This window comes from Leptopilina heterotoma, unplaced genomic scaffold, assembly GCF_015476425.1.
Source record: "Leptopilina heterotoma isolate Lh14 unplaced genomic scaffold, ASM1547642v1 Lhet_62, whole genome shotgun sequence".
Lineage (NCBI taxonomy): Eukaryota > Metazoa > Arthropoda > Insecta > Hymenoptera > Figitidae > Leptopilina > Leptopilina heterotoma.
The window spans coordinates 1231527-1257461 of NW_025111146.1; the positions used below are offsets into that span (position 1 = coordinate 1231527).

Sequence of the window (25935 nt, forward strand, 5' to 3'; positions counted from 1 at the left end):
GGACAAACGAAAAACAATTAATAAACAATCGAAAGAATCATCTACTTGAAACAAAAATTATGGTATTCTCTTACTTCACAACTTTTAACATTTCAATCGAGTTTTTCTCGTTTAAATTGATGGACAAACTGATTTGAGGGTTGGACAAACGAATTCAGTTGTTGGACATACAAAAACAATTAATTATCAATCAGAAGAATCATTTACTTGAAAAAATTTATGGTTTTCTCTTACTTCACAACTTTTAACATTTCAATCGAGTTTTTTTCATTTAAATTGGTGGACAAACGGATTTGAGGGTTGGACAAACGAATTCAGTTTTTGGACAAACGAATTCAGTTGTTAGACAAACGAAAACAATTAATAAACAATCAAAAGAATCATCTACTTAAAAAAAAATTATGACGATCCACAAGTTTTAATTTGTAGAAGAAGAAAATAAATTTCGTTCATTTGAACGTTCAGAACTTTAGGATCATAAATTATGGTTTTCTCTTACTTTACAAGTTTTAACATTTCAATCGAGATTTTCTCATTTAAATTGGTGGACAAACCGATTTAAGGTTGGGAAAAACAAATTTAGTTGTTGGACAAACGAAATTCAGCTGTTGGACAAACGAAAACAATTAATAAACAATCGAAAGAATCATCTACTTGAAACAAAAATTATGGTTTTCTCTTACTTCACAACTTTTAACATTTCAATCGAAATTTTCTCATTTAAATTGGTGGACAAACGAATTCAGTTGTTGGACAAACGAATTCAGCTGTTGGACAAACGAAAACAATTAATTATCAATCAGAAGAATCATTTACTTGAAAAAAAAATTATGGCTTTTCTCTTTCTTCACAACTTTTAACATTTCAATTGAAATTTTCTCATTTAAATTGGTGGACAAACGAATTCAGTTGTTGGACAAACGAATTCAGCTGTTGGACAAACGAAAAACAATTAATAAACAATCGAAAGAATCATCTACTTGAAACAAAAATTATGGTATTCTCTTAGTTCACAACTTTTAACATTTCAATCGAGTTTTTCTCGTTTAAATTGATGGACAAACTGATTTGAGGGTTGGACAAACGAATTCAGTTGTTGGACAAATGAAAACAATTAATAAACTATCAGTAGAATCATTTACTTGAAAAAAAAATTATGGTTTTCAGTTACTTCACAACTTTTAAAATTTCAATCAAGTTTTTCCCGTTTAAATTGGTGGACAAACTGATATGAGGGTTGGACAATTTTTTTTCAAGTAAATGATTCTACTGATTGTTTATTAATTGTTTTCGTTTGTCCAACCCTTAAATCGGTTTGTCCACCAATTTAAATGAGAAAATAATTTTCACTATTTATTTTAAATGAGAAAAATTCTATTGAAATATTAAAAGTTGTGAAGTAAGAGAAAAACCATAATTTTTTTTCAAGTAAATGATTCTACTGATTGTTTATTAATTGTTTTCGTTTGTCCAACAACTGAATTCGTTTGTTCAACCCTTAAATCGGTTTGTCCACCAATTTAAATGAGAAAATAATTTTCACTATTTATTTTAAATGAGAAAAATTCTATTGAAATATTAAAAGTTGTGAAGTAAGAGAAAAACCATAATTTTTTTTTCAAGTAAATGATTCTACTGATTGTTTATTAATTGTTTTCGTTTGTCTAACAACTGAATTCGTTTGTCCAACCCTTAAATCGGTTTGTTCACTAATTTAAACGTTTTTTGTCTTTTTTTTAATTGAAAAAAAAAAAAGTTGGACAAAAAAAGTTTTTTGTTGGACAAACCTGGACTAATCGTAGACAATCGAAAGCAAATATTGTTTTATATTATGGCTTTAAAAGTATTTACAATTTTACAAATTTTCGTCTAAACCACTTTCATATTTTCCAAAGGAAAAATAAAATTAATAAAAACATTTTTCTGGTTGCTCTTTCATATACAAAAGTCAAAAATAATTTCTACTTAAAGGTTTTTTTGTTATCATTGAGCTTGTTGCTCATTTTTAATTTAGTTTTCGGTTTAATTTGATTTATATTGATCTCATAAATTTTCTTACTCTAATTACTCCTTAATTATTTAAAAATTCGAAGACAAACTTTTATTATTCTCAAATTTCTATAAAATATATTATATATAACTTACAGGTTACTTGAATAATCACGTCCTCGGCCGGCACTATTAAATTAATCTTCAAACATATCAAAGTCGAGGCAGATTTTCCATTTATAACTTTATGTAAAAACCGAAACGACATTGACATCTTTTATGTGATGCTGAAACTATTTGGGAAACATGGACACTCAATTTCAAGATAAAACTAGTAATATACGAATTATAATTTCTACCTTAGAATATCTTAATCCGTTACAAAGTTTGACTGCGCAAATAAATTGGAAAACAAGTTGGTATTTTTCTTCCTCCCATGCAACAGGAAGAGAAAAAGGAGAAATTGATCAGGTTTAATAATGCCTCCTGCACGCAAACAATGAAAAGTGTCAGACTATAACGTTCTATAACCTTTAATAGCGTAAAGATAGAGAGAGAGGGGGGTGAACAAGCGTTGTATGCACAAGTGTAAAAAGTCACAGACATGCAAAAACTAAATGCTTATATACACATTGTATGCACATGTATTATATATGGTATACAAGCAAGCAGAAAATAAATGGAGATTCAGTGAAACTTCCACAATAAATATTGACTTAAAGTTTTGAACATGTAAAGCAAGACGAAGATTTACCTTTGTTTCAGTTATAATATGCAAACATTAATTTCCTCAAAAAAAATTAAAATGGAACGCGCATATTTTATTGTCCTAGTTTCATTCCATATTGAAGGGGGGAAAGGTAATAGAAAAAGGGGATCTCTAAAAAGGAGTGTAAAAAAAGACCTGATAGGTTTATGACCGAAATAAATACAACAGATGGGTTTGTCAGATAATCACCTCTACACACAGATATCAAATATCCTCCCCTTTCTTTTCTTCATCACATTTGTAATTTTTCTTGACAAATGTGTGATAATTCTACAGCAACATAATCAAAGAATTTCACCTTTTTTCTCATCTACAGACTACATTTCCATTTTCTCATTTATAACACAACGGAATTGAATAAACCAGTTTTCAAAATGATATTCGCAGAATGGTAATTCTCTCCATAATAATAGTAATATACGTCGATTGTTTGATAATGGAAATTGCAGTAGTCAATCATTAAGGGAGCAAATGGGTCATGTTTGTCATTTTCAGTCACAAGATAATAGAGATAATATGACTATAAAATATTGAAATGTATTTTCCATTATAAAAACTAACATTTGGCACAATTTTATGTATAAAATCTTCATGACTCATCATCAATTAGTGATTAAAAAATGAAAATAAAAATAACAACGAAATGCCTTTCAGCAATGAAATAAGAGCAAAAGAAAGGTTATAGAAGGTAAAACATTGCATGTATCTTATCTACGACAAGAGCTAATGTAACAAAATAATGAATCAACTGATTATCTACTGTTACTGGTCATGCCTACGAGTCTTCTGCATTATCTTAATTTCTTCGACTTCCAAGAAGGAACGTATCTTTGTAAAACAAAGGATAAGAGAATCCCCTATAAACCTTCCACATGTCAAATACCTATCTTAATGATCAGACATCGAAAACCCCACGAGATCCTTAACCACGAAACAGGTGTTTTAATGCAAGACGTATTTATTCAACAACTACTGTTGTGAAAAATGTCTTTGGTTTTAACGCGATAGCTACTTATTTTTTATATTAAATAAAGTTAGCCCTTCTTCAGGTTGTAAGTCCGAATATACATTTATCATGCACGTTAAAATTACTCCAAGACTTATTGTTAACGATCAATTTCGTAAACAACTCAATCTACTGGTTTAAGGAAAGGAATTAATATACACAATTCACTTAAACGTTAATTTATTAAAATTTATTTTTAAATAGTGGATAATGAATAAAATGAGTTTAAAGTGTGAGTTAAAAAATTGAGTAGAGCTTACAAATAACGACTTGCTCTCTCAAAAGTGGCTAGGTAACTGACTAATAAAAGATGGAGAAAAGTGTTCAAAGAGGTTAAAATGAAAAATTTGACAACGCTGTACATAAATGAGAAATTTGGCAACAATGCGTACAATTTTGAAAAACGTGAGAAAATTTTGAAGATGGCAAGTTTTTGAGAAAAAACAGATTTTAATTTTATTGCACTCATTGGCCAGGATGTCGCGACGAGAGTCATAAAGGACTTAAGATTCAGGCCTGAGTTGTAGAGAAAAAAATGGAGGTACCTGGATTCATTTCTAGCCCGTTCTCTAAGTTTTTCAGTTTTTACATTTTACATATGCCGACCAAATGTTTTTAAATTAACAATGATATTTCATTTTCGCTAGCGAAGAAACAAAATTCTCCATTTATAATTTTTATAATAGAAATAATATAAAATGAAAAAGAGCTTAAAAACAAGTAATCTCATTTCCTTGATATTAATTATAAATTATTTATTTTGTGTTAATATTAGAATTTAACACTGAACACATTCCCCCCTTTGAGAGATTTTAATAATAATTGATCAACAGCAAAAGAAATGTTTAAAATTAAGAATTTTTTCACAGAATTAAAATTTAAAAATGATTTTAAGATCAAAATTGAAATTCAAAAAATTTGCTGTTACTCAAAACACAATATTCTTATAGTCTTTAAACATCTTGTTTCTTCTCTGAATAGTCGCAAAGAAGGGGTGAGATTTTTCTGACATTTCTGTTAAATTCTCCCTTTGTTGTTTTCACTTTCACAACACGAATGATACCGTCACTTCCTGGATAGGTTTCAATGATTCGACCCAAGGACCATTGACGAGGTGGCAAGTTGTCTTCTCGGAGGATAACTAGAGTGTCCTTTTTGATTTCGTGACTTCCTTTGTTCCATTTGGACCGTAGATTCTGCTCATTGATGTATTCCTTGTGCCATCTTTTCCAGAATTCTTGTTGTTTTTTCTGGATAAGTTCCCAAGTTGATAACCTGTTGATTGCTGTCTGCTCGAAGTTAGGTTCAGGTAAGCTCATTAGTGAATTGCCAGTTAGGAAGTGACCAGGAGTGAGTGCGATTAAATCATTAGGATCTGTGGAGATAGGAGTAAGAGGACGGGAATTTAGAATTGCCTCGATCTCGATTATCAGAGTATTGAATTGTTCGAATGTAACTAATTCATTACAAATTCTTTTTAAATGGTGTTTGAATGATTTGACGCCGGCTTCCCATAGTCCCCCAAAATTTGGTGAAAGTGGTGGAATAAAATGCCAGTTAATGCCCTTTTCGCTTAAATGTTGAAAAACAGTATCATTGTGTTTTTTCGATTGTAAGAATGAGTACAATTCCTTGATTTCGTTGTTTGCTCCTATAAAATTAGTCCCATTGTCCGAGTAGATATTTTTTGGTTTACCTCTTCTAGCAATAAATCGTTTAAATGCTCCAAGAAATCCTTCCGTGCTAAGATCTGTAACTACTTCCAAGTGAACTGCCTTTACAACTAGACAAACAAAGACACATACCCATACTTTAATTCGATTCTTGTTGCGATGTTTTTTCTCTTTGATATAAAAGTATCCACAGTAATCGATTCCCACGTTGTGAAAAGGTTTCGCTTCTGTGATCCTCACCTTTGGAATATTGCCCATGATATATTCACTCTTCGGAGGATCAGTTCTAACACAAGTTACACAAGTTTTAATAATTTTTCGAACTTGTTCTCGGCCATTTACAATCCAATAATTTTTTCGCAAAGCATACAATGTAGTTTGTGATCCAGCATGGCAGTTTGTGATGTGTTCATTCCTTATCAACAATGTAGTGATGTGATGATCCTTGGGTAGTAAACGAGGATGTTTTTCAGAGTAAGGTATATCTGAATTTTTTAATCGTCCACCTACACGTATGATACCATTATCATCGATGAACGGGTTAAATCCTTTCCATTTATGGTTTGGTGATAGACCTTGTTTCCTTTTTAGCTCTTTGATTTCCTCAGAAAATGCAGATTCTTGTACCAACTTAATGATCCTTTCGTTTGCTGTTAACAATTCACTAGCAGAAAGTGGACCTTTGTTTTTATTTTTGAACCGCAAACCAAAGGCGAATAATTTTCTTAAGAAGCCAATTGACGAAAATTTTAAAATCCATGGTGTTTCATTGTCAATTCTGTGTGAAGAATTGGATTCGAGAATCTCTTCATGTTTTGATTTGCCTTTCCAGTTGGTAATGAGACATTGAGTTTTTCTCAATTCTGGAGTTTCAGGCAGAATGGTTAATTCACTAATTGGCCAGTTAGATTCATCTTGGCTAAGCCAATTTGGTCCATTTTTCCAATTTATATCTTGTGTGAATTCATTAGGATATAATCCTCGTGAAAGATGATCGGCAGGGTTGTCTTCTTATCTCACATGTTTCCATTCTCCATCTTCAGTTTTTTGTTGTATATTTGAGACTCTGTTTCCGACAAACACTTGTAGTTTGTGTGGTGGCGTTTTAATCCAGTGCAACGCGATCATGGAATCTGACCAAAAAATTATTCGATTAATTGGATGTTTAATGGCCTTTCTAACTGTAGATGAAAGATCAGACAATAAAGATGCTGAACACAATTCTAAACGAGGTAAAGATGTAGTTTTAATTGGTGCAACACGGGATTTTGAGCAGAGCAACCGTGTTTGTGTTGTTCCTTGAGCATTTGTAGAACGTATGTAAATACATGCACCATATCCCTTTTCACTTGCATCACAAAAGCCGTGAAGTTGAATATCCTCTGCTTCTGCAATAATTATTTTCCTATCGAATGAGATGTTGTTTAATTCAGTTAATTGAGTAGAGTATTTTTTCCAATCTGTAAAAATACTTAAAGGCACTGCGTCATCCCAATCAAGTTTTTCCAACCATAAACGATGAAGAATCATTCTTCCCTTTATTATTACTGGACCTAAAAATCCTAGCGGATCAAATATTTTGGATACTTCTGACAACATGATTCGCTTTGTCATTTTTAAATTTGTTGAGATGGGGAGAACCGTGTAAGCGATTTCATCTGTGTTTGACTTCCAATATAGGCCTAGAGTCTTGATGGTTGAATCTTCGGACAATTTTAACTTGACATTGACACTACCTTCTGGAAGACCTTCTAAGAGACGAGGGTCATTAGAGGCCCATTGGCGCATGTTTAATTGTCCTTTTTTCAGCAATTCAGAGACATCATCCCTTAATTTGATTGCTTCCTCGAAATTATCAGTTCCAGTTTGCAAATCATCGACGTAAATATCTTCTTTTATAACTCTCGCAGCTTCTGGAAATTCTTGACTGTAATCGTCAGCTAATTGTTGTAAACAACGAATAGCTAAAAATGGAGCGGCTGACAAACCAAATGTAATGGTATTCAATTCGAAAATTTGTTCCTTTCCGTTAACATCTCTCCACCAGATTTTTTGATACTTTCTATCTTCGTTTCTGATCCAAAATTGACGATACATTTTCTCAATATCACCAGTTAAGACGTATTGATGAGTAAGAAATCGAAGTAATAACGAAAATATATCAGCTTGAATAACAGGTCCGATCATCAGGGTGTCATTGAGAGAGAGGAAATTTTCGTCTTCTGCCGATCCGTCGTAAACAACTCTGAAATCCGTAGTGAGGCTAGCCAATTTTAAAACTGCGTGATGTGGCAAATAGAAACCTTCTTCTTCTTCCATTTCTTCTTGAATTGCAGTCATATGACCAAGGTCAATATACTCTTGCATTACAGCTGAGTATTTTTCTTCAATCTTTGGATTACGTTTAAATTTCCGCAGAAGAGATTTGAAACGATTTAAAGCTGCTTGTTTTGTTTTTCCTAAATTGGTTTCCTTTCCGTTGAATGGTAAAGCAACAATATATTTGTTGTCAGCATCTCGTTTGACGTTTTTCAAAAAATGGTCTTCACATGCTTGCTCTTCCTTGGACCAAATTCTGGTAGAAGAAATATCGTCCATTTCCCAAAAATTTTTTAATTTTCTTTCTATACCTGTTAACTGATTTTGTACCAGGGCCCTTGTGTTGTGTGTCGTATCCGATAATACACTTCCACCGATGATCCATCCAAGACGTGTTTCTTGTAGTATCATGTCATAACAGTTGGATTCATTTAATCTAATTTGACCTTGACAAAATAAAGTAAAGCATGTCTACAGGAGCAGGTTGATCAAATTTCGGGTCGGCTAATTGTAAACTCTTTGGAATATCAAGTTGTTCGCGAATCACTGGTTCGTTGGGAAACATACTTCCAATTTTTGGAACAGTCAAAAAATTTAATGTTTTTGAATATTTGCTGACTCTAGAGTTGATCGTTGCGGTAATTAAGTAATTGGTCTTGGATTGAGAGTTAGCCATTCCTTCAATACAAAGTTCCAGTTTCTTCAGAGGTATGTTTAATCTTCTGGCTAAATTTTCTGTAATGAAGTTTGAACTAGATCCAGTGTCTAAAATCGTACGGCAGCGAATTGGTTTTTGGTTTATATCAAGTACAGTAATAAGTGCTGTAATAATGATATCTCGAGATGGTAGATTAGCAACAAGAGCTGTGACAACAGGGACAATGGATGGTGATTTTGATAATAGTCAAGATGAAGCTTGTCTTGATTGTAATTGTTCTTCATTTAGATGAACGAGATCATTGTGCCTCTTTTTACAAATTGAACAATGAGAGGCCTTGCAAAAACGGGTGCGATGAGTATTTTGAAAACAATTTAAGCAGAGACGAACATTTCTTGCTGCTTGGATTCGATCAGGTGCATTTAGTGCGAGAAATTTGTCACATTTATCCACTGAATGGTTTCCATTACAAATAAGACACTGTTGTTCGTCGGTTGAAGTGATAAGTGAGTGAATTTTTCAGTGTTTTTGCTCTTATTAATCGAACCTTTATGCTTAGTGTTTGAGTTATTTGTCGAATTAACATTCCGGTCTACCGAAGTTGTTCTGATAAATGTTAAGCGAGTAGCTTGTTCTCTCAAAAAATTCAAAATATCTTCATAATTCGGAACCTTATTTCCCTGCTTTGAACGATTCCATTCTCTTTCAGTCTCTTTGTCTAAACTACGTAAGATGACACGCGAGATGATAGTATTCCAATTTTCAATTTTTTCACCGAATGCCTTCATGGCAAGTAATTGTGTTTGTATGTGGTTAGTTAATTTTCGAATTTCTTCGGCTGAACTTTTCTTCATCACGGGAGTTTCTAACAGTAAATCGCAATGACGAAAAATAAGTACGTATTCTATGTCGTACGTTGATTCCAGCAATTTCCATGCAACAGGGTAATTTTCATCCGAAGGTTGAAACGCGTTTATTGTTTTTTCTGCTTCTCCAGTGAGAGTTCTTTTTAAATAGTCTAATCTTTGCGCATCTGTCAAGTTTTCACGATTGTGAATAGTTTGAATGAACCAGTCTCGATACATTCGCCAATTTTCTAATGTGCCATCGAATTTTTTAGCCTCTATTTTTGGAAGAGAAGAGAGATAATCAGATGATGCTGATTGTGAATATGTCGATCCTGATCGCGGGATTGAAGTTGCGCGGTTACGAAGCTCTGTTTCGAGGTTGGGTTCCTTGAGTTTTCTTATTAAAACCTTAATTTCTTCAAAATCAAAATAAATATTTTCTTCCTCTTCTTCGTGATTTTTGTCGGCTTCAAGTTCAATGAGTTCTAGTTGAATTTGTACTAACTTTATTAATTCCGAATCGATTATTGACACGTGACGTTCTGCATAATCCGCACTTGCATAGACTCCTCCTTCTTTTAAATAATTTAATAATTTCGTGATTCTACGCTTTAAGTTGCCGCGGTTTTGAACTAAAGTGCTCCGTCTGGCCTTTTGAACTTCGGTTAATTCTGACATTTTTATTTATCGAGATCGAGAGGATAAAGGAGGAAAAATAATAGATATGAAGGAAAGACAATTACAACAATATAATGAGCTTACCTTTGCTGGTCGTTGATGATTGTTGGTAGGTGGATGGCGATGTTCCAATCTCAGCTCCTTCACAATCCTTGACTGCAGCTGCTTCACTTGTAAATTGTCCTTTTTGTTAACAGTTAATATTCTCAATAAATTAATGAGAAACACTGTCCACTTTACACACTTGAGTTCTTTCTCAGTAAATGATTTCGAATTTGCAATAACGAAAATAAAGTTTTACTGGTTAATTTGTTCACTATCCGGCTCGAAGGACCATGAAAAATGTCTTTGGTTTTAACGCGATAGCTACTTATTTTTTATATTAAATAAAGTTAGCCCTTCTTCAGGTTGTAAGTCCGAATATACATTTATCATCCACGTTAAAATTACTCCAAGACTTATTGTTAACGATCAATTTCGTAAACAACTCAATCTACTGGTTTAAGGAAAGGAATTAATATACACAATTCACTTAAACGTTAATTTATTAAAATTTATTTTTAAATAGTGGATAATGAATAAAATGAGTTTAAAGTGTGAGTTAAAAAATTGAGTAGAGCTTACAAATAACGACTTGCTCTCTCAAAAGTGGCTAGGTAACTGACTAATAAAAGATGGAGAAAAGTGTTCAAAGAGGTTAAAATGAAAAATTTGACAACGCTGTACATAAATGAGAAATTTGGCAACAATGCATACAATTTTGAAAAACGTGAGAAAATTTTGAAGATGGCAAGTTTTTGAGAAAAAACAGATTTTAATTTTATTGCACTCATTGGCCAGGATGTCGCGACGAGAGTCATAAAGGGCTTAAGATTCAGGCCTGAGTTGTAGAGAAAAAAATGGAGGTACCTGGATTCATTTCTAGCCCGTTCTCTAAGTTTTTCAGTTTTTACATTTTACATATGCCGACCAAATGTTTTTAAATTAACAATGATATTTCATTTTCGCTAGCGAAGAAACAAAATTCTCCATTTATAATTTTTATAATAGAAATAATATAAAATGAAAAAGAGCTTAAAAACAAGTAATCTCATTTCCTTGATATTAATTATAAATTATTTATTTTGTGTTAATATTAGAATTTAACACTGAACATGTTGATTTTAAATGCGAAAATGTACTTATTTTCGTTAAAGAGCTGCTGCTCTATATTTATATTTATTAATATATACCATTACATTTAATAATATTTCAACAATGCCATTTAATTTGACAAACTATTCAGTTTAAAGAAATAAGAATTTTTTATTGGTCAAAATAAAAAAGTGGATGGATGTCATAAAAAAAGTGAAAGGCAAATATTTAATCAGGTAAGGGAATTAACGCACGAGAAGGAAAGGATTATTACCGAATTGCTTAATTTATGCCTGAAATAAAAGGACATGACATATGGCGCTTGAAGATGCATGCCGACGTCTTGGTTTAATCGTAACCATTAAATCTGGTTCTTCCTGTAAAACGCTAGAACATATGAGAATTACCCAGTCACGCATTTCCTGGGTGGTCTGTTGATGCGATTTTTTTCTTCTTTTTTTAATCGACTTCGGTACTTTTAGGAGTTATTACCGGTTTCCGAGACAAACAGAAAGAACGAAAAGAAAACGAACCAAAGACCTATTGCCAATTTTGTCTTAGTGGTCTGGCGAATTATATACATTTCTGTAAGGAAAACCCCCTTTTTGACATTCACTTTTTATAACAACGATTACTTCTATCTCTCGAACTTACTAAATTTATAATTTCTTTAAATAGTGATAAGTCGCTTTCATATCGCTTAGAAAATTGCTTTGCTTTATTTCATTTAAAATAGTACTATAACAAGGGCATTGACAGAAACGAGGAAAACTAGTTATACCCTTGTCAGAGCCCTATTTCGAGTAGGAAAATTTATAAACGGCACTAAATTCGTTTAGCAATTAAATAGTAAGAATTTTACTAATTTTTAGTAGAGTACTACTAATTTGATAGTACAATATCTATTAATTGAGATGGTAAAGTTTAATTCTTTCAATTATATTAAATATTTTACTATCAAATTAGTAGTTTTCTACTAAAGATTAGTAAACGAATCCGCACTCGATAATTAGTAAAAACACCGAAAAAAATGCCTAGGACCCGTATACCAGGAATTGACTAGGTTTCCTAGTTACGAGAGGAGCCAACTATAGAATCCTGGTCAAAGTAATATAAGATTCAAGCATAGTTAAAGTGACCAGGAAAATTAGTCGATGTAATCAGGAAAAAATAGTCAAATTGACTAGGAGAATAATATTAGATTTACACTGTGTATCGTAATTATTTGAAATTGCTAATCAAATTCTTATTATCAAATAAAAGAGAAAAACTAATTAAAAGAAAAAAATTAATTATTGTATTTTAACATATTTATATTTGACTTTGTATTTATATACCTCTTAGAATTAATTTAAACTTATGAAATAAATATTTGACGCAGGGGGGACGCGAACACCTGAACCTAACGAATACGCACTTTGAAACCCGGAACGATAACCACTACACTAAACACGACTTGGTATTTTAAGTTTTTAATAGACACTAGATTTTCGAGTCAAAATACAATACTTAATCAGATGATGTTTTATACATTTCGAGTACACAATTTTATACACTTGTCAAAAACTATTTATTTTTAATTATTTATGACATTCAAATGAAAATAAATTTAAATACACAAATTATTGCAAAGGTAAATTTTCAAACACACTGCGCGATTAAAATAGTAAAAATGTTGTCACCACGTGCGTAAAAATTTCGACGATTTATATTGAAACCTAACCAAAAAAGTCTGAAAGAATTGACTAATATAATTAAATAGTTTACTTTCTAAAACATGGACCATCTATATTTCCAGAGGTTCCGAGAAACCAGCAATTTTGATGTTTGTAAGAACTCCATTTTATGTACAATAGGCAAATACAAAATAGGCAAAATTACTAAAATCCTAGTCAATTTGACTAGAATTTGCAGGGTTGTTTTTGCCAGGCTTGAATTTGTTGAATCAACCTACACGGAAAAAATAAGTTCAGCAGATTTTACGAAACTAATTTCGCACTAGCGGATATTTAAGATTCCTTGACGAAGTTTTTCAAAAACCCAGAAACTTTCACTACTTTAAGCAGAACAATTTTCGAGAAACTGCAACCAGTGTTGTAATTTATAAAACAAGCTTGAATGTAGAAATGTTTCGTATTTTCTGGTGAACATTTTATCAGAAAATGGTAAAAATGTTTCGTGCAATCTAAAAACGCGTGGTTTGAGTTTTCACTTCGCTGTCTATCGTGAATTCTCGAACACAGAGTTTCGTAAAATTCTATACGGGGTGTACCAAAAGTCGCGTTATAAATAGATATGTTGAAGCTTGTCTCGTCGCGTCGGTATTAACTTGTCTGCTGTATATAGAGATAATATGGAAGGAAAAAGAGAACTGCTTTACCTGCCGGTAACATTTGGATAATTGTTTTCTTTTACGTATTTCACATTTCATTGTTCCAAATTCGTAACATTTTTTATGTTATTTTGTAATCCAAACTTTTAATTATTATTAATTTCTTTTAATTTACATTCCAATAAATTTCATAGTTTATCATAATATTTACCGATGACTATATATTAATTTCTCAAAATTTTAATTAATTCTAATTTTTCTTAGTTTTAACTGTTATTACTTCAAATTTTAGACAATTTAATATTAAAATTTTTTGAGTTTGAATTTAATTTTGAAAATTTTTTGCAATTTATTTATAATTTAAAATTAAGAATAAAATTATTTTTTAAAAATTGAAAAATTTTATAGAGATTTTATAACCAATTATAATTAAAAAATGTTATTTTAAAAACTATAAAATATTTTGTATAACTATTAAAAAAATGATTTTTAAAAAAATTAATATCACAGCCACACAAAAAAATAAAAGTACCCTGGCCGAGGAACGAGACCACCCTTTCCTTATGTATTTTGATGCCCTGAACACGAATCTGAAGTCCGTTTTGCTCCATTACGAATTTAACGTCAGATTTATGAAATTCAAAATGGCGGATCCAATATGGCGGATGAATTTTAAAAAAATAGTTGGAATTTTACGAAAATTAGTATCTGGGTGTTTTTGGTGTCGCTGATTACGAATTTAACGTCAGATTTTATAGATACGAATTTTTGTAAAAATCCAACTATTTTAAGAAATTCGTCCGCCATTTTGAATTTTATAAATCTAACGTTAAATTCGTAATCAGCGACCCCAAAAGCCTCTAGATACCAGTTTTCGTAAAAATCCAACCATTTTTTAAAAATTCGTCCGCCATATTGGATCCGCCATTTTGAATTTTATAAATCTGACGTTAAATTCGTAATCAGCGACCCCAAAAACCTCCGTGTAATAAGATTCAAGCAAATCTGTCATTATTTAAAAAAGTTCTCCTGTCATTTAAAATCCGCTGTTTTTTGAGGTTATGTCAAAATCCTGACGTGATGGAGCAAAACGGACTTCATATTCGTGTTCAGCGCATCAAAATACATAAGAAAGGTGGTCTCATTCCTCGGCCAGGGTGCTTTTATTTTTTTGTGTGGCTGTGTATTCAGTATATTGACATTTCTTAGAAGCGCAGTTTTAATCTCCTCAGTTAGTATATAAAGAAACTCAATTCTTTCATCTACAAGTGCGAGTTATATTGTATGTGCGTTGCGTCAGAATTCGTTTATATGTATGCGTATTTCCGTTAAGTTAGTGTCAGAATAAAATAAGCCAATCCAAGCGAACCATTGCGTTGTAGAGTGCAGTTACATGTGTCGAACCAATCATCTATCTCCTATAGAAGACGAGAAAAAATGGTCTTGAGAGCTCATTGGTACATTAAGAAATTCTTTTTTCTGCTTTATTCGTTTTTTTCTCCGTGAATATTTTTTTCCGTGGCGCATGCGCTTCAGGCTAAACATTTTACAAAACTCTTGAATTAGAACGTCCAACCGATCATTTGTGAATTCCATAGAATTTTTTTTGAGTTTTCGAGAAACGCAGTCATCATATATTACTATTGATTCTGTTTTATCTTATACTAAACTCCTCTCCGTATCCGCTATTCCAAAATTAGTTTCGTAAAATGTACTAAATTAATTTTTTCCGTGTATGCGATACTAACCATAATGATTAGGAATCCTTATTACACGGAAAAAAATTTGTACTGTGGGGAACAGCTAATTTCAAAAATAAATAACAGAAAGAATCTATTCAACTAATTCAGTGAATGATTTCTAATGTAGTAGTCAAACTGTTTCTCTGATATAGCGAAAATGAATTTCACTGGTCAGCCATATTGGAAATATTTGACAGTTTACCATTCTCATAGAAATTTCTCTAAAATCACAAATGTCAAATTTACATTTCTTACCTCTAAATACGTATTAATTTACTAATTTTTACATTTTATTAGTTATAATATAATAAATATAATTAATAGAATTTGAATATACGCTTTGAACATTAATTTAAAAATGTTTTCATTCAAGTGTTATTTTGAGGTTATGTTGTTTTCAAAAGGTAACGCAAGAAATATCATTTTCGCTATAGATCAGCGAAAATGGATTATCGATGGAGCCAAATCAGTGAAACTTATAGCTATTATAGTGATTGTTATCTCTACTTTAGTAGAACTTTTTTTAGCGTGTACTTTTACTAGATTAAGATTAACTATAGAGTCATAGTTAATAATACCATCGAGATTTTTTTCGGTGTAAACTACTAATTCAGATTTAGATAATTAAATAGTGAAATTTTAATAAAAATAAATTAAAATACTTTTCGTCAAAATTTTTAAAGAAAATAAAACATATAATAAACAATTTTGAACAAACGAAGAAGAATTTATTTTGAAAAAATATTATACTTAAATGTCATATAATGCCAAGAAAATAAATTTCAAAGTTACGCGTTTTTTTCGCCTAAACGATAATAATATTTTTCTTATCTCCTAGAAACTTGACATTCTAACCGCGACGGTGAAGTTTACAACGTTTATTATCAACGATTACAAAAAATAAAATATTTTTCTTGACAAAAATAATAAATTGTTTTGTTCAGAAATTTTTCTATTTTAAATTATTGATGAAAAAATTCACGAAAGTGTTTTTGTGCAAAAATATATGTAAAAATTTGGATAGAAAATATTTTTTCTTCTAAATCGTTGATTATTTGTGAACTTCACCAACGTTTCTAACCACACACAGAAGGGGCTGTTCAAAAAATACGTAACGCTTTAGGGGGGAGGGGGGGTCAAGCTATTTGTTACGGTCAGCAGAAAAAATGGCGCTAATGTATACAACATTGCGTTACATGGGGGAGGGAGGGTCCAAATTTCCGAAAAATAGCGTTACGTATTTTTTGAACGGCCCCTAATCTCACAGAATCACTTTTTTAATCGAATTTTTACATCAAAGAACAGCAGGTATTCAAGAATCCTGAACTTTCTATATAACCCGCGAGGAAAAATTTTAAATAGATTACCCTTGGATTAACTTAGTGCATTTGAACTTTTATAAATAAGTTTAAATTCCGTATTAAATTATTTGCAAGCATATTTCAAGGTTCAATTGAAATTACGGACCTTTAGATATGAAATACATTTTTTTTAAATAGATATAATGTAAAAGATATTTGAGAAGCTAATAAAAATCCTAATTAAAACTGTCAAGTTTTTATAGATAAAAGTCAGACGAATATAAATATAGAGAACCTAATGAATATATCTCTTTAAAGAGGTCACTTAAAAGAAACTTATTTTATTTTATAAAATAAATCTTAGATATACAAGTGTGCGCCTTATACCTCTCGAAAAGTTACTATATGTACTACGTTTTAATCTCACAAGGCAGATTTAACATTTCTTTAAAGTTTAAATGAAGCAAATTTTTTAAATTGATCTTATATTTGTGGTGAAATTATAAAATATTTCAACATTTCGATTTTAATTATATATATATATATATATATATATATATATATATATATATAAAACTTAGTCCTTTTTATGAATAAAAATAATAATAATAATAATAATAATCTGAATTAGTAGAAAGTTACTAATGAAATGACGAAAAGTCGTCCACCAAATACCTAATTTAGTAAAAATTTCACTAATAATTAGTGGAATTTTACTAATTGTTTAGTAGGATTCTACTAATAATTAGTAGAACTGTTTTATTAATAGTCGATAAAACTGTTCCACTAATTTATTTTCTGAAATAGATGACTATAGCAAATAGTCAAATTATTGTACTAAAAATTTAGTAAAATTTCACTACCAATTAGTAATATTCTACTAATTAAAAAGGGGAAAAGTCGTTCATAAAAACTATTAACAATTAGTAAAATTTTACTATTTCTTAGAAGAATTCTACCAATACAGATTTACAAAGTTTAGAACCCATGTTTGGATTGAAAATCTATATATAAGATGTAATGGAAAGAATAATTAAATTCTTATTTTTACTAAAAATTATTTGCTTTTCGTTCTTAAAAAAAATTCTCTTTTTGCGTCGACAAAAACGTTGGTAATTTCAGTTTCATGATTAATTAATTTTTATATACTTTATCCGAGGGGTTTCTCACTCATAAAATAATGTAAAATTTTGGTTCAGATCTTGTCATACTCGCTGTATCACTGCAGAAAAAAGCTTTTTCCCAGAACTTACAGTTTTTAAAATATCTTCCCGCTGTATTTACTTTAACAGCTAGTTAATTTTAATAATCTTAAACGCGCCTTGAATAAATTAAAATTAATTTCCTGTCAATAAACTTCTCATTGTTTTAAAATGTTCAAAAATTAAATTCTTTGTCTTTTTACCGAAAAGTATTTACAGTTTATATAGTGACGTGCTCTGAGAGAAGGTACTTAAGAAGCAAAGCATTTTTGGTTACATTTGCAAGTTTTTGTTACTATACACAAAAAGGAATTTTGTTTAATTAAACGTTGCAAATTATAGTGAAATTTTGTTGTTTAAAAATACGAAAATATATATGAGCCATTAGTTTTGAACATTCAAGTCAACGAAATATTTTGTATTAAAAATATTTTTATGAATTACTAAATGCAAGTAAAATTAAAAACTTAAATTTTACATTTAGAAACTTTATAATCATTCTTTTTTTTAAAACGCAAAGGGGACATTCAAGTATAATTACGTAAGCATATTTTTGAGGTTTTTAGACCCCCCCTCCCCCATCGTAAGATTTTTTACATGCATTAGCGCCATTTTTTCTAATGAAAGTAAGCAATAGCTAGTCCCCCCTTCCTTCCCCTTAAATGCTTACGTAATACTTGAATGGTCCCAAACTTATTGTAATGGAAATTCAATTGGAAGAAGAAATAAATACACTATTATTTGAATGTTCAGAACTTTAGAATCATGAAAATATCGGGTTCATTAATAATAAATAGATTCAATTCTAAGCAGTTTTTTTCCAGGACACTTTTAAAAAATTCCAGTTAGCCGAAAATTAAGTTTTATATACTTTTACATAAAATTTAAAAGACTGCACTAAAAATTTGTAAAATTTGAAACAAATGTGAATCTAAAAAATTTCAAAATTATCAAAGAGAGAAAAAGGGAAAAGTAAAAAACGTATAAACATTTAAAAATTCCATACATGACTTCCATGATTTACAGGTTCTGTAGGAACTGATATAATTAACGATGTAACTAAAATTTTCTTTATTTAAAGGCTAGTCTTTTAAATTTATTTTCTAAAATTATTCACCTAAAATGTAGACGTATACATTTTAACATTTGCATTCTATGAATACAAAATTGAAAATTATACTGTCAAAACATTAGAATTTTAATGCTGTATCCGTATAAGCTTAGAGAAATTTTCAATACAATATCTACACTCGATGTGAATATTAAAAAAAGAGAAGAATAAAATTACAAAATCACATTTTTTAACGAAAATATCTTTAGTTTTTATTTTCCCTATCTTAATGTCTTTCGAGCATCTTAAATAGCCATATGCTAGATATATAGATAACGACCAAAGGTCACTTGATGAATCAAAATATTTCCAAAACAAGCATTCATAATATAGATCTATTTTGAAAAACCGAACCATAGAGGAAGATAATAAGATAGTGGAAACTTGTAGCAAAAAAGGAAGAGAGAAATAAAAAATCCAGATACCTGTCGAACACTATTAGCCAACAGATTAGAAAGGTATCTTTAATAATGTCCATTTTATGTGTCACACTTTTAATGAGTCATTATATGCCATCTGAATGCCTACTGGTTATTTATTTTATGTTCATTTTTAGATGGAAATGTGTCATGATCTTACAATTCTTTAGCAGTTAATTGTACGCATATTGTGTATTTTACTTATATGAAGTTTGTTTGTCTTTTCATTTTCTTAATTACGGTAATTCATCTACATTATTATTGTAATAAATTCTCTTTTACTATGATATATAATTCTCCGTTTGTTGGTTTCATTCAAAAGGTTATTGGTCTGTTTGTTATGCAGAAGTTTTGAGTATTGAAGATATTCCATAGTTATATTCGTATTATGAAACCGATTAAAACAAATATGTCTAAAGTTTTAACGTTCAAATGAACACCGATATTTTCGTTACTAATTTTAATTCGTATTTTATTAAAAAATATTAATTCATGTATGAACAAAATTAATTGCTAACTAGGTAGATATTAAATTGACATTATTTTTTAATTCAGTACCTATAGTAATTTTTGAAAATATTTTTTGTCATTCTTTTGAAGGTTCAAAAGTTTAGTGAAATTTAAAATGCACTAAGCATCTGCTGATATTGTAATGTTATTATTATGAAACGATACTAATAATTAAATGCAAAAAAATATTTTCCGTAAATAAAAAAGATAATTACTATATTAAAGGAATTATAAGGATTTTTTTACAATATTTATAATCTACTCTCAAATAATAATGCAGAGTATTAAAATCTAAGATTCTGTAGGGGACTAGATTAATTTTTTAAATATTTAATTCTGTACTTGAACTAAATCAATTAATTAGTATTATTAAGTCCTTTTACAATCTTTAAAACTGCGAGTTACTCAAATTCAATAAAACAACGATAAACTGTTCTTAAATTAGATTTTCCCACAGATATTTCAAGATCAATGAACATGACTACGAAGACGAGAACGACATTAAAAGCAAGTTTCTTGAAGAGAAAAATCAATTTAAAACTTTTCAGCAAGTTAAGAGTAATATATTTTCATAAAAGAAAAGAAACTTACCGGTGTTGTATATGGCTGATGAGCAAGCTTGATCCCATCCTTACGAAGTTTATCCTGTAGCAACATTCTAAGTTGCATCCTTGGAATCCTGACAAGTTCAGCTTTACCCTCCTCGTATTCGTCGGCAAATTTCGTAAGTTCCTGGCCTCCACTGGAAGAGCTTGCTGTCGGTGATGCCCTTTGAATGTCTTTATCACTTGTTGGTCTTTCCGAGGACGTTCTCGAGGACTTGGAACTGGCATTGTCAAAGAGACAATCATTTGTCTCTTCTAAAGTAAAATAAACACTCGCGGCTCCTTCTTCTCTCAAGGTCTTCACGGAATGAAGAAGGCGAGCCCTGTGGGCTTGATTAAAGACGCCAATCGCGTCCAAATCAGGATCGCCGATCTGCTTACAGATTTCAAGGTCGTCATAGCCATTGTCGATAAAAGACTCGGAATATTGACCAAGATGAAGTGACCTAAGCCACTCCACGACAATATTACTCGCAATAGTCATTTTAGTTCTCTATTTTTCTCTTTCTTTTACGTTAGGTGTCTTTCAAATGTCACCATCCACTCGGCACTCCAAAAAACACCACAGAATAACTCCCTCAAGGCATAATAATAGGATCACATATACGTCACACGGTCACGATTCTTGCTTCAAGTTTAAGAAATCCCAACTCCTCGTCGTGTTCACTGATCAACGAGCGGCGAGACAAGTTCTCAGCTGAGCGCAGTCGTTGCCCACTCGACCTTGAAAGTTACTCTACTCTTTTTCCTGGAACAGACAGTCAGTCCTTTGCTTTAGGCCTCTTCTGTATGTATATAATCTTGTCTAAAAATTGGACATCTATCAGTTATTTTTGGCATTTATCGACTCGAGAAAACGGTTTAAAATTCACAATCACATTGGAAGAAATTTTTATTTATATTTTTCACTGGAGAAAAATAACGAGTTTGAAAATTGGAAAAATTTTCCCATTGACAATAAATCGTACACATACCAGCACTAGGAAATGACACCTGTCACAAGTATCGATGATGCAGAGAAAATTGGGGAAGACAGTACGTGACTTCCACGCGAAAATGATGTCGAACAGTCACCGCACATAAATCACGTTTACACCTTTTTCCTCCCTTAATATTACTATTTTCCAGGAGGAATGACACTGACGAACGTTGGTCGCTGGAATGCCGGTTCGGATAAAATCAAAACGAAAGAACAAAAAGAGATCTCCAGAGATTGTCAGGAGGAAAATAAAAGATTCTTTAAAAAAGGGCTGTCAACAAACACGAAAACTCATTTTAAAAGCGGTTGGTTCTAACCTCAAAAAGAAACTTGTAATGAAACAACGTGTACTGAAAACTTTTAAATGTGAAAAATAAGAAGTCACTTGCGTGACGCGAAACTAAATGGTGGGTCGCGTGCCACGAGAAAAGGCCGTTTACACTCAGTGAAACTTTTCGCGTGGCTCATAATCACGTCGGGAAAGTCATTTAAACAATAAAATATCGAGACACAACATGGAAACACTCCGTACTAGAACGCGGCGCACGGCTCGACTGGCACGAGTTGCCCACTAGAGGGAGCCACTCGCCCTCCGTTCCTCCCCACCATAGACTGTGCATCCCTATCCCTACCAGTGTGCGTTATATACACTCTCAAAGTGTTCTCAACCCCGTGACTAAGAACCAACTTTCAACATTGTAGTGAATGTAAGTGTATGCAATGTGCTCCTTCACTCACGGAATGTCTACGACCTGGGAGCAACAGCCGCAATGACAATCACCCTCGAGTTTACCATTCGCGCTTTGAATGACTCCGATCCCACTTGTATCCCGATCTGTGATCCCAAGATCGCACTCTGACACTAAGGATCTTTATTCCTCGTGTCTCTTACTTATCTTTCTTCGAATGAAAAAACAAACAACTAACGAGATTTTAAATCATCACTGCTGCGAACTCTATCCTCGTGATTATTTTACGACAATAAATATCACCATGTGGTTAGACATTTTTAAATTATAATTTAATACTTTGCATCAAGTCGATTGCACTTTCTTCTCTAAGTTATTATTTTTTGTTTATTTTTTCAGATTAAGAACAACTGAAAATTTTTCTGCATTTATTATTAATGAAAAGGAACAACTGATTACTTTTTTGCGTTTACTTTTATTTATTGTTGGAGGAACGAAACAACTGATAACTTTATGTAAAGTGATATTTATTACACTTGGTATAATTTATTCTTGAAAAAAGAGACAATTGGTAACTTTTCTGCACATAGATATACCTATTTATATTATATAATGTAACACGATAGTTACAATTCTATATTGTTTTATACTAAATAAAAATTAAATAATTAATAAATAATTAGTTGATTAAACAAATATATTTGAATATATTATAATTAATTATGTTTACAAATAAATCAACTACACGGAACTATAATAAACCTAATTTTTAAAACTTACAGTAAGCTTCTTTTGCAATCTTGCGGCAAACTTGAGGTGAAATGTTAAAGTAACCTTACAATTTAAAGTTAGGAAAGGTGGGACATTTTAACCTTACCGTAACTTTACAATGTAATATTGGTAACCTTACCATAAGGTTACTGCAACGTAACGTGCTATCTGGGAAGATTAAAAAATAATGATCGAAAATCTTGAAAATCCAAATAAGAATGTTTTTTGACACCTCTAAAAACACTTGACCGCCTTTGATTCCATGTTGAATTCATGAAACTAAACGAAAGTTCGTTAACATAAGTTGAATGTTAAGTACTATTCACAGTACCGATATCTTCATCTTAAGTTGAGTTCATAGCTTCAAATCGCTAGTGACCGACTTTACCCCAGTGTTTCTGTTTTCCAGAAAATATATTAATATTTTTAATCGGTTTATATTCATTTAAAAAAATCTGGACCGAACGTGTGCTTTAATCCTTACAAGAAAATAAATCATAAGTACATATGGGCAATTCCACGTGAGATTTCAGTCGACCTCTTAAAATCGGCCAAAAATATTTTTTTTCTATTCTGTATTGAAAAAAAACAGATACGTATTTTTTTATTATTTTTTTGGAGGCCAAATTTTTGAGTTATGAATTTTCAAAATTTTCGATTTTTAAATGTAGGTATATTTTTAATGTCAGATAACTAAAAAAATATTGCTTCTTTTCATTTTTTGACAATAGAAAAAAAGTTTTGTTTTTCTCTCTACTTTTGAATAATCATAACAAAAAAATTTTTTTTCCATTTTTTATTAAAAAAATAAAAAAATTTTATAAACAAATTAATTTTTTTTAACTTTGGGTATGATAAATTTTTAATTTTCTTTTTTTAAAACATACCTGGAAATGATAAGAAGGTTTTGCAAAAAGTTTCAGAGTGGGCCTAACAAGTTTGATGGGTCCAAAAAAATAATTAAGCTGTCCGTGCAGGTCGCACGCACGTGGCACAATGGGATTTTTTTACAATTTATTATTAAAAATTGTCTAGAGCCTACAAATTTTATCGGATTTTGATTATTATTGAATTTTAAGGCTCTAAACAATTTTTAATAATAAATTGTAAAAAAATCCCATTGTGCCACGTGCGTGCGACCTGCACGGAGAGCTTAATTATTTTTTTGGACCCATCAAACTTGTCAGGCCCACTCTGAAACTTTTTGCAAAACCTTCTTATCATTTCCAGGTATGTTTTAAAAAAAGAAAATTAAAAATTTATCATACCCAAAGTTAAAAAAAATTAATTTGTTTATAAAATTTTTTTATTTTTTTAATAAAAAATGAAAAAAAAATTTTTTGTTATGATTATTCAAAAGTAGAGAGAAAAACAAAACTTTTTTTCTATTGTCAAAAAATGAAAAGAAGCAATATTTTTTTAGTTATCTGACATTAAAAATATACCTACATTTAAAAAGCGAAAATTTTGAAAATTCATTAAAAAAAAAAAAAAAAAAATCGTATCCTTCCCCCCCAAAAATTAAAATTTATTTTTAATTTTGATTTTTTTTGGTCAAAGAATTTTTTTTTTTCAAAATGCTTATTTCCAATCGAAAGAGCATGAAAAAACCTTTCGAAACTGTACTCGGTCAAATTTCCATGTTTAATTGTTTAAGAGTAACAAATTTTCAAAGTAAACATTGCACCGTAAGACCCCTTGATCACTTGACGTGGAATCGCTCTTAAAAGTAATTTTGTTTATGTGAAGAAATATATAATATTTTACATAATTGTTATTTATTTTCCTCTAATAATGTTTGAGTTTCCTAATTTAATATTTTCTAGTATACACCGAAAAAAAAGCCTAGGACCCGTATACCAGGAATTGACTAGGTTTCCTAGTTACGAGAGGAGCCAACTATAGAATCCTGGTCAAAGTAATATAAGATTCAAGCATAGTTAAAGTGACCAGGAAAATTAGTCGATGTATAATCAGGAAAAAATAGTCAAATTGACTAGGAGAATAATATTAGATTTATACTGTGTATCATAATTATTTGAAATTGCTAATCAAATTCTTATTATCAAATAAAAGAGAAAAACTAATTAAAAGAAAAAAATTAATTATTGTATTTGAACATATTTATATTTGACTTTGTATTTATATATACACGGAGAGAAATCTGCTGCTAATATTACCCGAAAGAGCACATTACTTAAATTGCTTAACGTTTCTCTTATATTTTTAGCATCGATTCATATACTTATTGTAAAAATACTTTCAATGCAATAAGCATAAGAGACAGTAGCTAATTTTGCACGAAATCTTTATTATAAATACAAAGAGAACGTGCTGATTTTCAGGCGGACTTTATACAACACAATCTTACCTGTGTATACGCACATATAACTCACACACACATATATTTCTCTTTCTCTCTCTCTCTCTATATTTGATATTTCTTTGTCCTGTAAAACATTATTATATATTATATGTAGTATTTAATACTTGTTGCTGTTATAAAAAGATAATATTTATTTAATAGTAAGTATATTATTTAAAAATTATTGCAATTTTATTCGTGTTTGAATATATAAGCAACATGTGAAAATTGTTAGGTTATGTTATTGCAAACGTCACCGCTTTGTACGCGTTCCGTTCCTCGAAACCATCCAGAGAAATATATGTGTGTGTGAGTTATATGTGCGTATACGCAAGTAAGATTGTGTTGTATAAAGTCCGCCTGAAAATCAGTCGGAGTTCGAGCGATTCTTATAAGAAGAATCTAATACTTTTATAGCACGTTCTCTTTATATTTATAATAAAGATTTCGTGCAAAATTAGCAGCTGATTTTTGTTTTTATTGCATCGAACTCTCCATTACATTAAATAGATGATTTCGTATATAAATTATTATAACCTCAAGCTAAAATTCTATTCAGCAGTGACTAATAAAATTTGTAAAGATTCTGCAAGCAATAATAGCAACAGATTTCTCTCCGTGTACCTTAGAATTAATTTAAACTTATGAAATAAATATTTGACGCAGGGGGGACGCGAACACCTGAACCTAACGAATACGCACTTTGAAACCCGGAACGATAACCACTACACTAAACACGACTTGGTATTTTAATTTTTTAATAGACACTAGATTTTCGAGTCAAAATACAATACTTAATCAGATGATGTTTTATACATTTCGAGTACACAATTTT

At 30.7% G+C, this 25935-nt stretch overlaps 1 protein-coding gene across 1 annotated transcript in view; it reads right to left on the reverse strand.

Moving 5' to 3' along the window:
• The window catches only part of LOC122509738 (sterile alpha motif domain-containing protein 5-like), a 306037-nt gene extending 283982 nt beyond the window's left edge, over positions 1–22055 (reverse strand). Inside the window, exon 1 of the mRNA XM_043623970.1 lies at positions 20283–22055. Within this exon, the coding sequence (XP_043479905.1) occupies positions 20283–20780 (498 nt within the window). The 5' untranslated portion in view covers positions 20781–22055. The remainder of the gene's footprint in view (positions 1–20282) is intronic.
• Positions 22056–25935: the final 3880 nt, after the last annotated feature.